The sequence below is a fragment of the Eublepharis macularius genome, chromosome 8 (genome assembly GCF_028583425.1).
Source record: "Eublepharis macularius isolate TG4126 chromosome 8, MPM_Emac_v1.0, whole genome shotgun sequence".
Taxonomy (NCBI): Eukaryota; Metazoa; Chordata; class Lepidosauria; order Squamata; family Eublepharidae; genus Eublepharis; species Eublepharis macularius.
Window position 1 is genome coordinate 90,349,426 of NC_072797.1, and position 10,839 is coordinate 90,360,264.

General features: G+C 39.7%; 1 protein-coding gene across 3 annotated transcripts in view; it reads right to left on the reverse strand.

Moving 5' to 3' along the window:
- The window catches only part of AOPEP (aminopeptidase O (putative)), a 290,214-nt gene extending 280,631 nt beyond the window's left edge, over nucleotides 1-9,583 (reverse strand). For all 3 annotated transcript variants that reach the window (XM_054986685.1, XM_054986684.1, XM_054986686.1), the window contains exons 1-2: nucleotides 9,523-9,583; nucleotides 271-1,242 (exon numbers count right to left, since the gene is read on the reverse strand). In XM_054986685.1, coding sequence (XP_054842660.1) covers nucleotides 271-1,073 — 803 coding nt within the window. In that variant the 5' untranslated portion in view covers nucleotides 1,074-1,242; nucleotides 9,523-9,583. The remainder of the gene's footprint in view (nucleotides 1-270; nucleotides 1,243-9,522) is intronic.
- Nucleotides 9,584-10,839: the final 1,256 nt, after the last annotated feature.

Here is a 10,839-nt window from a genome sequence, read left to right on the forward strand (position 1 = left end):
AGTGAAAGTGTTTTGCAGAGTATGTTTGTCCCCTGTACCTTTCACCAAACTATACATCCATCAATTGTTCCATCTTAAGTACTCATGAAATGCATTAATTTGATCCAGAATTACAGTGACATAATCATAAGCTATTATGAGCTTTGAACTTTTCCTGCTTGCTACCAATCCATCTAAATTCAACTCAAAATGAGATCATCATTCACAGTTTGACTCTGCTCTATCTGGCACATAACACTTGACAGCAGAATAGCGAAAACTGTTGCATACCTGTCACTTTGGTCTGTTGTCCAGCTAAAAGATCTTCCTTCTGGCTTTGTTTTGTACCAAATCCTTATGGCTTGAGGGAAGTCCTTCGGCAGCTGAACACCTGCTTTCCTGATCTCCAGGCTCCATGGGCCAGTAACAAACAGAAGCTCTCCACAAGCAGGTGCTTGGCTGCAACATTTGTAATAGTGGAACTGTTCCCTCCAGAGATCTGCAGGTAATGTCACAAGTTCATGCACAATTTGATTCCTAAGATCTCCTGAATCCTCAGAAGCATCCATTAACTTTGCAGAGCTTATAAATTTCTCAATGCCTGGAACAACAGCAACATCTACCTCCTCAACCTTTAACACAGATAAATCACAGCAGTCCAGAACCAGCAAAAAATCTTCACTCCCATGAATCTCAATGTCACAGCAGTTCTTTGAACTAGAAATCCCAGAAGCCTGTTCTCTGTTGCCATGGCTACCGTTTTTATCAGAAGGATCATTTTCACCTTTACCACAGACAGCAAAATCATTACATCCACTTTTAGTTGAGCAGGCACTTGCATTTGGCACAGGAACACAGCAGGCTTGATGTACCCGGTTATGACAGGTTTCATCCAACTGAGAATGACAGGCTCCTTCCACCTGTTCATTGCCTTCTTTTCTGTATATCCTGCCAGTTTCAAAGAACAGGACTATGGTGCCTCCAATAATATGGCTCTTAAAGTCCACATCGAGGTCCAACACGTAATGTCTTACAAGCATGTGGCTGGTATTAGCCATTAGGGGCAGATCATCTTTCGTGAAGTCGAGCTCCATATTTATATGCTAATCTTCCTTACAACCTTATTTGTCTTTTCTTAAGTCTTGGTTATTTCTTCTATTCCCTTGTCAATAACAGCCAATATAAACAGCTTCCCAATATGATGAGCTATTCCATATAATAATGGATTTTCCTACAGCAAGCTGTACTGTTTCACTCATCACCCTGCAAAGAAGAACATCATGAATAGTCATGTGCCAATTTAAACAAGGGTTTAAAGCAGACCACATAGAAGTCACTTTTGAATAATAAATATTTGTCATATTGAAGCTATAAATATTGGATAATAAATGTTTGTCATTTACATAGTATATTCCAAGCAGGCACAATGCTGAATAATGAACATTAGAAAGAAAATTAAAAGGAAGACTATATAACGATTAGGGAACAAATCTAGAACAGATTTCTGGATTTGGGGCAAAGAAGCCGGCACACTATAGAAGTATCAACACTGTCCCTCCAATTAGCAATCCTAACAAGATTTTGTGCATAATTTAAAAATTTATTATTGCTTATCTCATTTTCAAGAAACAAAATATATCATGTCTAATTTCTTGTCTCAAAATGGCAATGATAATTGCAATGCTATTAAATAACAGGCATGATCTGAAAGCGAAATGGCTTCATGTGTTTTATACCCTGAGCAACAATTTAATACATACAATGTAACTCCAGGGATTAATGTACTTTCTACATTATGGCTGCGTTCATATCAGCTCTTTCAGCAAATTACAAGAAAATGAGTCAATTTACAAAGACTGCACAAGTATTCTTTTGAGATTGCTCATGGAGATTTTTCAAATTTATAGTTAAATACTCCAGGTATATCATTACATCTTAATAGCTTGAAATCCACTTAAATACTGAATTGGAGGGTTCTCATAGCAAAGGGGGGAAAGACTTCTTATTCAAAAACAAATATGGAAATTGGAGATATTGGAGTGGGATTAAAATTTCACCATATTTATTATTCTTCATCCAGTAAATTAAAGATTTGTATACAATTAGTGAGCTTAGCTTCCACATTATCATCAAACCAGTAATGTATTCTTATTCTATCCTCTTATTAAAAAGACAGTCCAGAAAATTCTATTAAAATCCACACAATTGTTTGAATAACGTATATACTCAAGCACAATGTAACCTTTCAAACTTTGAATACTCCCATGCCTCACCCATCAAAATCTGTTTGGTGGTTAATTTTGGTTTTGAATTGAAGTAAAAACCGATACTAATTATTTAAATTGGCCTATCTCAGGAGCCTCAGGAGAACAAACAGATGGGAGCAGTTCCAATATACAGTTTTCAAAACGCATGTTCTGAGTTTGCACTATATTGACAGACAATGCAACAGACAAAAAAGGAGAAAGAGCATGTGCACCAAGCAAGGGGAGCTTTCATTCAAGTAATATGCCCTAGAATGGAGCCTTTCCACTAGAGCAGAACCAGCGGTGCTCATTCTGTTCCAATCAGAACACTACACAACAGCCCTGTGCCTTCTGTTTGGAACAAAGCTACCCTAGATTTTTGTTGAGGCACAATGAAATGAAACTTCATTTCCACAGTTACTGTACAGTCACAGAGATGTTTAGTAGCTGTTTGAGAAGCATGGTGGACAAGCAAATATTTGATAAGCAGCTCACTGGTGATCCCAGCTGTCAAAAACATGTTTCCCGCATCCCTAGCTTCACATGTTTATGAGCTGCAGCCTAAAAGACCTATCAAGAGATACACAAAAAGTAGGTGCTCTGAGCTGCTACAATTTGTACCTGCAGGAATCATCTTTTGAAACTGACCAGAACCAGAATGATTAATTAGCACCAGCATTAGGAATGAAATAGTGTTCATTATATTTTCCCATAAACCAATATCCAAAAGTGTATTAGTACTCCCAGGAGAGGAGGAATTGCATCATGATTTGGCTGTCTCATTTCCTAAGGGTTATGAGTCTGCCCTATTTCTGGTTTTAGTAAAAAGAGAACCCTTTTACACAATAAGACCTAATGATAACTAAGCTCAGCTACCTAGTTTAATGTTTTATAAAGAACACTTTATAACTGAATTAGACTTGAACTTCAAAAGAATTCTACCATTTTAATTTACTTGTAATAAAAACTCAATTCTAATCAGAAAATAACTGAGATTACTGTTATTATGAGTAACAAAAATAATATTAACACTATGAGTTTTATCCTACAACCATTCTCTGTCTCATCTGGTTCTACTCTTCACTGTAAATCCATAACTTGTGTGATTTTTTAATCTGTAAATTTCTCCCATCCCCCTACAATGCCTTTGAGGGGAGGGGGTCATAGGAGGCTGCTGGGGAAAGGAAAGGTGGAGAAAGAGCCAATTCTGCAAACAAAATGGCAGCAAAATTCAACCCTATGTTTAGGTACATAAAAAGTGTACTCACAGTGCCATCCTATACAGAGTTACCCCCTTCTAAATCCATTGACTTCAGTAGATTTGGGTTATAACTGCATAGGACAACTCTAAAAACTAGTTAATATTTAAAAGGTTTTCTAGGCATCTAAAGACATACCTACATGTAAGTTTCTGATCAGGGTTATCAGTCTAACACTACAGCAAGCACTGGAAACATTCAAGACCAGCTTTTGCCCTCCACGCTCAAAGCAGGAAGCCAGTAATGCAGACTGCTTAGCCAAACTGGTCCCTATCAGCCTACAATATTAATGTGGGCTAAAGCGCCTGCAAAAATGTAGTGTAAGTACTGGGTAAACTGACAAACGTAGTCATTACCTTAAACTGGAGCCATGTGAGCATGCCCTACCAGTGATTTGTACACTAGAACCCTTAAGCTCTGTGACTCCACTGAAATTATTTATTATCCAGCCCACCAGTTAAGACCTGCCTCTCAAGCCCTGCTCTCTGTGCCCCCACCTTCAGAAGTAAAGTAGGTGGCAACTAGAGACAGTTATTTTCTGTGGTGGTACCTCACCTTTAGAATGCCCTCCACCTTGAGGCTTGCCTGCTGCCTACTTTACTTTCTTTTAGGCACCAGGCTAAAATCCATCTTTAAGTCCAGACTTTAAAAAAAAACATTTCTTTCCAGGTAACTTAACAGCCCACAGCCATCCGTCAAGTATTTTATAAATAATTTATGACTCCATGGATAAATATGGCTAGATCACATGAACATTTTCTTATCTTGCCTGATAGCAAGAACTTTAATTTCTGTTGTTCATAAATATTCTGTAGACAGTCAGTCCAGGGAGTAATATATTGGTTGCAAAGTAAATTGTAATGGGGCAGTTAAAAAGGATATGGGTGGTTGAATCAACTTGATCCGTACAATGCATACAATAGCACTTCTCAGGGGGGATTTTACTAAAATGAGTCTACATCTCAGCGGAAGGTAACACATTGCATCTGAGTAACATAAAAGAATGCCGATATTTTGGAACTGTTAAGTAGAAAAAAATATTTAGCCATTTCAAACATTTTATGATAGGTGAAAATAAATTGGGGAGTAGAGATGGGCATGAACCAGAAAAAAAATGAACCATGCGGTTCATGGTTCGTCACATTTCACAAACCTGCCCTGGTTCATGAATCGGCTCGTTTTGGTTCGTGAAAAGGTCATTTCCGCACCAGCAAATCACCACTTCCAAGTCAGCAGAAGGTCACTTCCGGGTCAGCAGAAGGTCTTCAGGAAGTCCATCCCCTGTTGCCTAGGAAACTGATTGATTGGTGCCAGGCTGCCTGCAGTGATGAACTGAAAAACAAACCAAACGAACCAGCCTAAAGTTCGTGGCGGTTCATCAGAAATGGGATCTGATAAACTGCTGATTTATGAACCACGAACCGGCCTGGTTCGTCACGAATTTTGGTTCATATTTCGGTTCATGCCCATTTCTATTGGGGAGCATTTCTGATCAGCTCTGGATTTTAACGTAGCCCAGTCTTTTAAAAATAATCAGTTTCTTACATCTTGTAAGGATTTTTTTAGTGAAACCCTATGAATCAAGCTTGGCTTTAATACTGCAAGCTTTGAGTCGATTGGGCTAACCCAAGTTTTGAACCAATCGGCTATTACCAGTTGCAGTAGAAACGGTAAAGCATTAGATTCATGGAGTGACAATTTGAATTTAATGGCATGGTACTATGCTACAGTTGCAATTTTAGGGAGTCTGAGTTCGAGCCGCACCACAGCTGAAGGTAAACTAGGAGGAAGGGAAAGAATCTTATGAAAGAAGGTTTGCTGGAGCTTATCAAGTGGGTCCAGCGGTCCATTGACCCAAATTTGGGTGGCATGGAGTAATTTGGGAAGAACAATAGCTTTATATAGCATTAACAAGAGCAGGATAAGTTGACCTTAGGTGTAAAAAAATTTAAGAATAGTCATTTGGGTCTTCCCTATGATGGATTTTATGTGGGAGTTCCAGGTCAAATCATAATTAAACATCACACCTAGATATTTGAATTGTCTATCTTCTTCAATGGTTTCTCCAAAAATTTGCCAGAGATGTTCCTTCAAGCGTCTTGACTTAGAGAATTTCAAGATCTTTGTTTTGGCAAAATTTATTGTCAGTAACTCTTGGGCACAGAAGGTACAAAAATCGTTTACAAGTTTCTTCAGGCCAATTGGAGTTTGACTGAGAAGGACTAAGTCATCAGCATATAGAATCATTGATAGTGGTTTTAATTAGGGGGTTATCTTAGCAGCTAATTAATGGTCTACTCTATTTTATGGATAGGTTTTTTTAATGGCTTGTGTTTCATACTGTGGTTTTTAACTGTAAGCTGACTTGAGCAGGACTCTAAGCAGCACAGAAATATTTTGAATAGATAAACTCAGCATAGACAGTGTTTCCTAGAAATTATCATCTGCTATGAAAGTATGGATGTTATAAAGCCATATCTAGTTAGAGTTAAAACTAGACATGGGCACGAACAGCAACACAAATGAAAAAAAGCCACGAACATTGGGTTCAGCTGTTTGCGAACAAGCTGTTTGTGAGGCCCCATTCTGAACAGTGGTCATTGCAAAGCCTTGTTCATGCGTTCGTCAGCCCTTCATCAAGCCAGACAGTCTGGTGCCTTTCAATCAATTCCCCTGGCAGCAGAGGTAGGGCGGGACTGAACTCTGTAGCAACTCCTTCTGGCTTTCTTTCTGGCTTTAACCTTTCAGATTCCAGCAGACAGTTCAGTTTTTGCCGCTCTGAAGAGAAAATGACAGCAAAGGGGGCGGCGCTGGCTCTCCCGGTGCAAGAGGGCCGGAAAGAATTCTCTACCGGCTCTGCCCGCCATCAGAGGGACGAGGGGAGTCCACTTGTCCCTCTGACACCAAGGAGAATGAAACCCCGCAACACCGGCTCTGCCCACTGTCAGAGGGACGAGGAAAGTCCCCTCATCCCTCTGACAGCGGGCAGAACAAATCCCCATGGCAGCGGCTCAAGGGGAGTCCCCTCATCCCTCTGACAGCATACAGAACGAAGCCCTGTGGTGTTGGCTTCGAAGCCCTGCAGCAACAGCTCTGCCCATTGTCAGAGGGACAAGGGGAGTCCCCACATCCCTCTGACAAGGGCCATGAACATCGAACATGTTTGTTAAGGGGACATGTTTGCTTCTGTTCGTTGTTCGTGGATGGCAACGAAGAACGAACAGGGTGTTCGGGTTTTTTTCCCATTCGTGCCCATGTCTAGTTAAAACAGTTGCACTCTGAAAAAAATTAACAGGCAGCTGATTTTCAGACAATTTAATTTCCTTAAATTGATGTAAAACCAAGAATAACGGTTGCAATAAATCTGTAACCCCCCACACACTTCTTCCTTGATTCAAAGCAGCTCAAAGCAAGTACATAATATGCTCATGTTTTATCATAATAACTGATATTAACTTTAGAAGCAGTAACAAATTCAGAATAAAAAGCAATACTCTTAAGTCAGCTCATTTGATAAAGCATGGGGCGCTACTATATAAATTATGCTTTTCAGTCATGCATAATATCCTAATTTAAATAATTACAAGTATACAGTTATAACAACAAAGTATCTTCTGGTATTTTAAAGATTCAGTGGTTAGAGTATTGGACTAAAATTTGGGAGACCCAAGTTTTAATCCCTATTCCACTATTGAAGCTTGTGGGTGACCTTGCACCAATCACACATACACAGCCTAATCTACCTCACAAGACTGTTGTGAGGATAAAATGGAGAAGAGAATGATGTAAATTGCTTTGGGTTCTCACTGGGGGAAAGGCAGAGTAAAAATAAAGTAAATAAATAAAGTAAATAAAATGGGGTCATGGCTCAGTGGTAGAGTATCTGCTTGACATGCAGAAGGTTCCACGTTCAAAGTCTGGCATCTGCAGTTGAAAGGATTGGATAGCAGGTGATGTGAAAGACCTCTGCCTGAACCCTAGAGAGCTGCTGCCAATCCAAGTAGATAATATTGACTTTGATAGCCCAAGGGCAGCTTCCTGTAAATAAATTCTGTATAAGGCAGCTTCCTCTACATACGTACATACATACATGCATACATACAATATGTATGTATGTATGTATGTAGAGGAAGCTGCCTTATACTGAATTTATTTACAGGAAGCTGCCCTGTATTATGGCATAAGCATTCATAAGCTAATACCCACATCATCAGATGCACAACAGTTATAGAGAAATGATCATCAAAGAAGCAATCTTTCTCATACTTACTAAGTTTAAAATATTCTGCTTCAAATCTGACGTCTACATGTTGGAAAGGGATATCCCTAATCTGTCCATTTAGCTACACAACTGATTATTTGAGAGAAGCGGAGGGTGGTGAATTTGCCTCCTATACACAGCCCACTTTTTCTAGCATCCTCTCTAATCTTCTATTCAAATTCAGTTTCAGGCAACAAAAATAGCTTATTTACTTGTGCAGAGAAGCATCCTTGATAGAACAGAATAAAGTCTTGATCGAATAAAGTTATGCCACAGTTTCCAACAAGTCACCTCCAATACCATGGCAAAAATGGAATCTGAATTAATGTAAAGAGTCTTCATGAATAACCAAAGTGTGCCTCAAACAGGTTTTAGCATTTGCATGATATGTGCCACTGTTATTGAATTATGAGTATTAACACATGAGATCATGGAAACTTTGCATCAGCGACATTTATAAAGACCAAATCCCATTGCTGTATTCCTTTAGATGAGACTCATCTGTTTGTTCCAACTCCTAGCAATTGTACCATTATCAAAAATAACTAAGTTAGTTCCAAACACTTAATGTTCCTGATGTAGTGAGTTATCCACTAGATTCCTACAAGACACTGGTAGGTCATCATTACCTTTCTCTTTGGTAACCAATACGGTAGACAAGCAACAGAGTTATGTATATTGTGATGTAAAGTATGATGTGTATGGCAAGTTGACAAGCAATACTACAGAGAGAAGTAATAGTTGAAAGAATGTGTGTAGAAAGAAGGTAAATAAATGCTATATTTATAGATACTATAAACACACTTTTTGGGTAGTCACCATCTTCTGATGTGTGGAGTGGCCACTGGACTCACACATAAAGCCATGTATGTGTGACAAAACTTCTTACACAAATAGCCCCATCCATTTAAGTGCTATATGCACTGCCAACAAGACTTCCACAATAGCAGCAGCACTGCTTCAAGGAAAAGCACTGCTTCAGGAAAAGCACAGTGACAACTCTAGAAATCATGCATGAACACAATTATTTAAGATGCATACAAGAAAGATCCCTTAAATTGATGAGAATTAACTATCTCCCTATTGCCAACCTTTTAAAAAAGCTGATAATTATCCCACATGTTGAATTCATGCTGTTGTAAGCTGATTTGACTGTAATGCTGTATACAAAAGAACACAGAGTAAACACTCTGCCATGCTTACAATCAAAGGATTAAACATCGATCACATATTTTTAGCTGCATCCGTTCAAGACAATGAGACAGGGGTATCATTCACGTGTTTGCTCCATTCCCACATGAAGTGAGGAGTCTTTCTTTGGAATCTTCTCAGGTCTCTCGTTTAATCAGTTCTTCCAAGTCTTCGTCGGCTTTCCCAAACGTTCCTTTTAAACTCAAGACACACACACCGCCACATACATTCAAATACCCCCGCTTCACATATGAACGGAACAGACACGTGACAAGAAACACGTATCTGCCTCTTCTCACAAAAAAAAGCAGAAAACATCGCGAGGCTTCGCGCTGTCCTCGCAGAATAGCGTGTTCAAGTCTCGTGAGGCTTGCCAAAGACTCCACATAAGGGAACGGGAGGAAAAGGGGTGCGGACTAAAGAATGCGGAGAAGGAGGGATTCAGCTAACAGACATATAACACAATGCTTTCAGAACTCTTTCCGCTTCCCACCTCCCCGAGGATAGAACCGGCCAACAGCCCCCGCCCCATCATAAAGCCGCACACCCGCGGAGGAGTCGCCCAGCGTCGCGTGCAGTTGTTTACCTGACACATCACCAACGGCTGCTTTACGTTTTTATTTTCTCTCCTACCGGCTTCAGCGGCGGAGGCAGCGGTTGATGACGTCATCGCATAAGCCCCACCCGCTTGGGTGTAGGAAGCTCAGGCGCCTCCTGCCTCTGCTCGCAACGAACCTACCTTGGTTCCACCCCTTCTCTCGCAAGATGATGTTGTGCTTGGTCGGCGGAGCCGTAGTGTGAAGGGGAGTTGTGTTGTCTCCGAAAGCTAGTACTGTGAGATTTGACTGCTGGTCCTGGAAGTCACCTTTTTGGCTACTTCCCCAGGCTCCACCCCCAATTCTCTAGGACTTTCCCAGGCTACAATTGGTGACCCTATTCCCAGTAGACTAGTGCATGTACCTAAAGCAGAGGTGGCATATATCAGAGAAACGTGCCTGTGTCGCCTATGTAAAATGATCTAGTTATACACTTCTGAAAACAAAAACAACCACCGTTCTGTTATGCTCTCTAGCCAGTTTGATTGAAAAATTATTTCCCATTCTCGAATATATTTATTTGCTTGTCGCCTTAATCTACATTGCCCCTCAAAGCATCGGAACAAGCTGTTGCATTTAGAAAGAAAATAAATACAACACTTTATTGTTTTGAAGTTATGTAAAATTTAATTGCAGTATTTACAAACAGAATTATGGTGAGTGCAACAGTGATGAGGCAGGAAGAATATGGTAAAATTAATTTACTGAGCAACATTAACTAGATAGGGATAGATCTCCGTGGTACAGTGTTTGACAGCAGAACAAGGGGCCCCTGGTTTGAATCTAGGTGCCCCCTTTTTTCTTTAAACATAAATAATTATAATTGTTGATTAATTTTATAATATTTTAATCAGTCCTACATAATATCCTTAATTCTCTCTACCATCTATGTCTCTTTCTTGCATCAGCAACATGTTAAATTCTGTTCTCACAAATGCTAAGTTCAAAATGCTGCCAGGTTCCTGAAAGTCTGCTTTATCTTGTTTAAAAGATACCAACGCTGTATTAAGGAGTCAAGCGGCCTTTCCCTTTCAGCTACTTTCTCTCATGCCAATGCAATAAAATAAATATGTAAAGGGTAAAATCAGAATTCCATCTGGTATTAGATGAAGCATTCCACCCTTGTAGATAAGGATATCCTCCTTTTTCAGGAACTGGTTAGCTGAGTCCTGATTTATATGGCTTCACTGTGAAGTGGACTAGAATGCTGATTAGAGGATTCCATTAACAATTTTTGAGCAGGGGGGAGAATAATGTACAATATTACGAACCTTGAAAATATCTGTCTTTTTACAAGGCAAATGTTT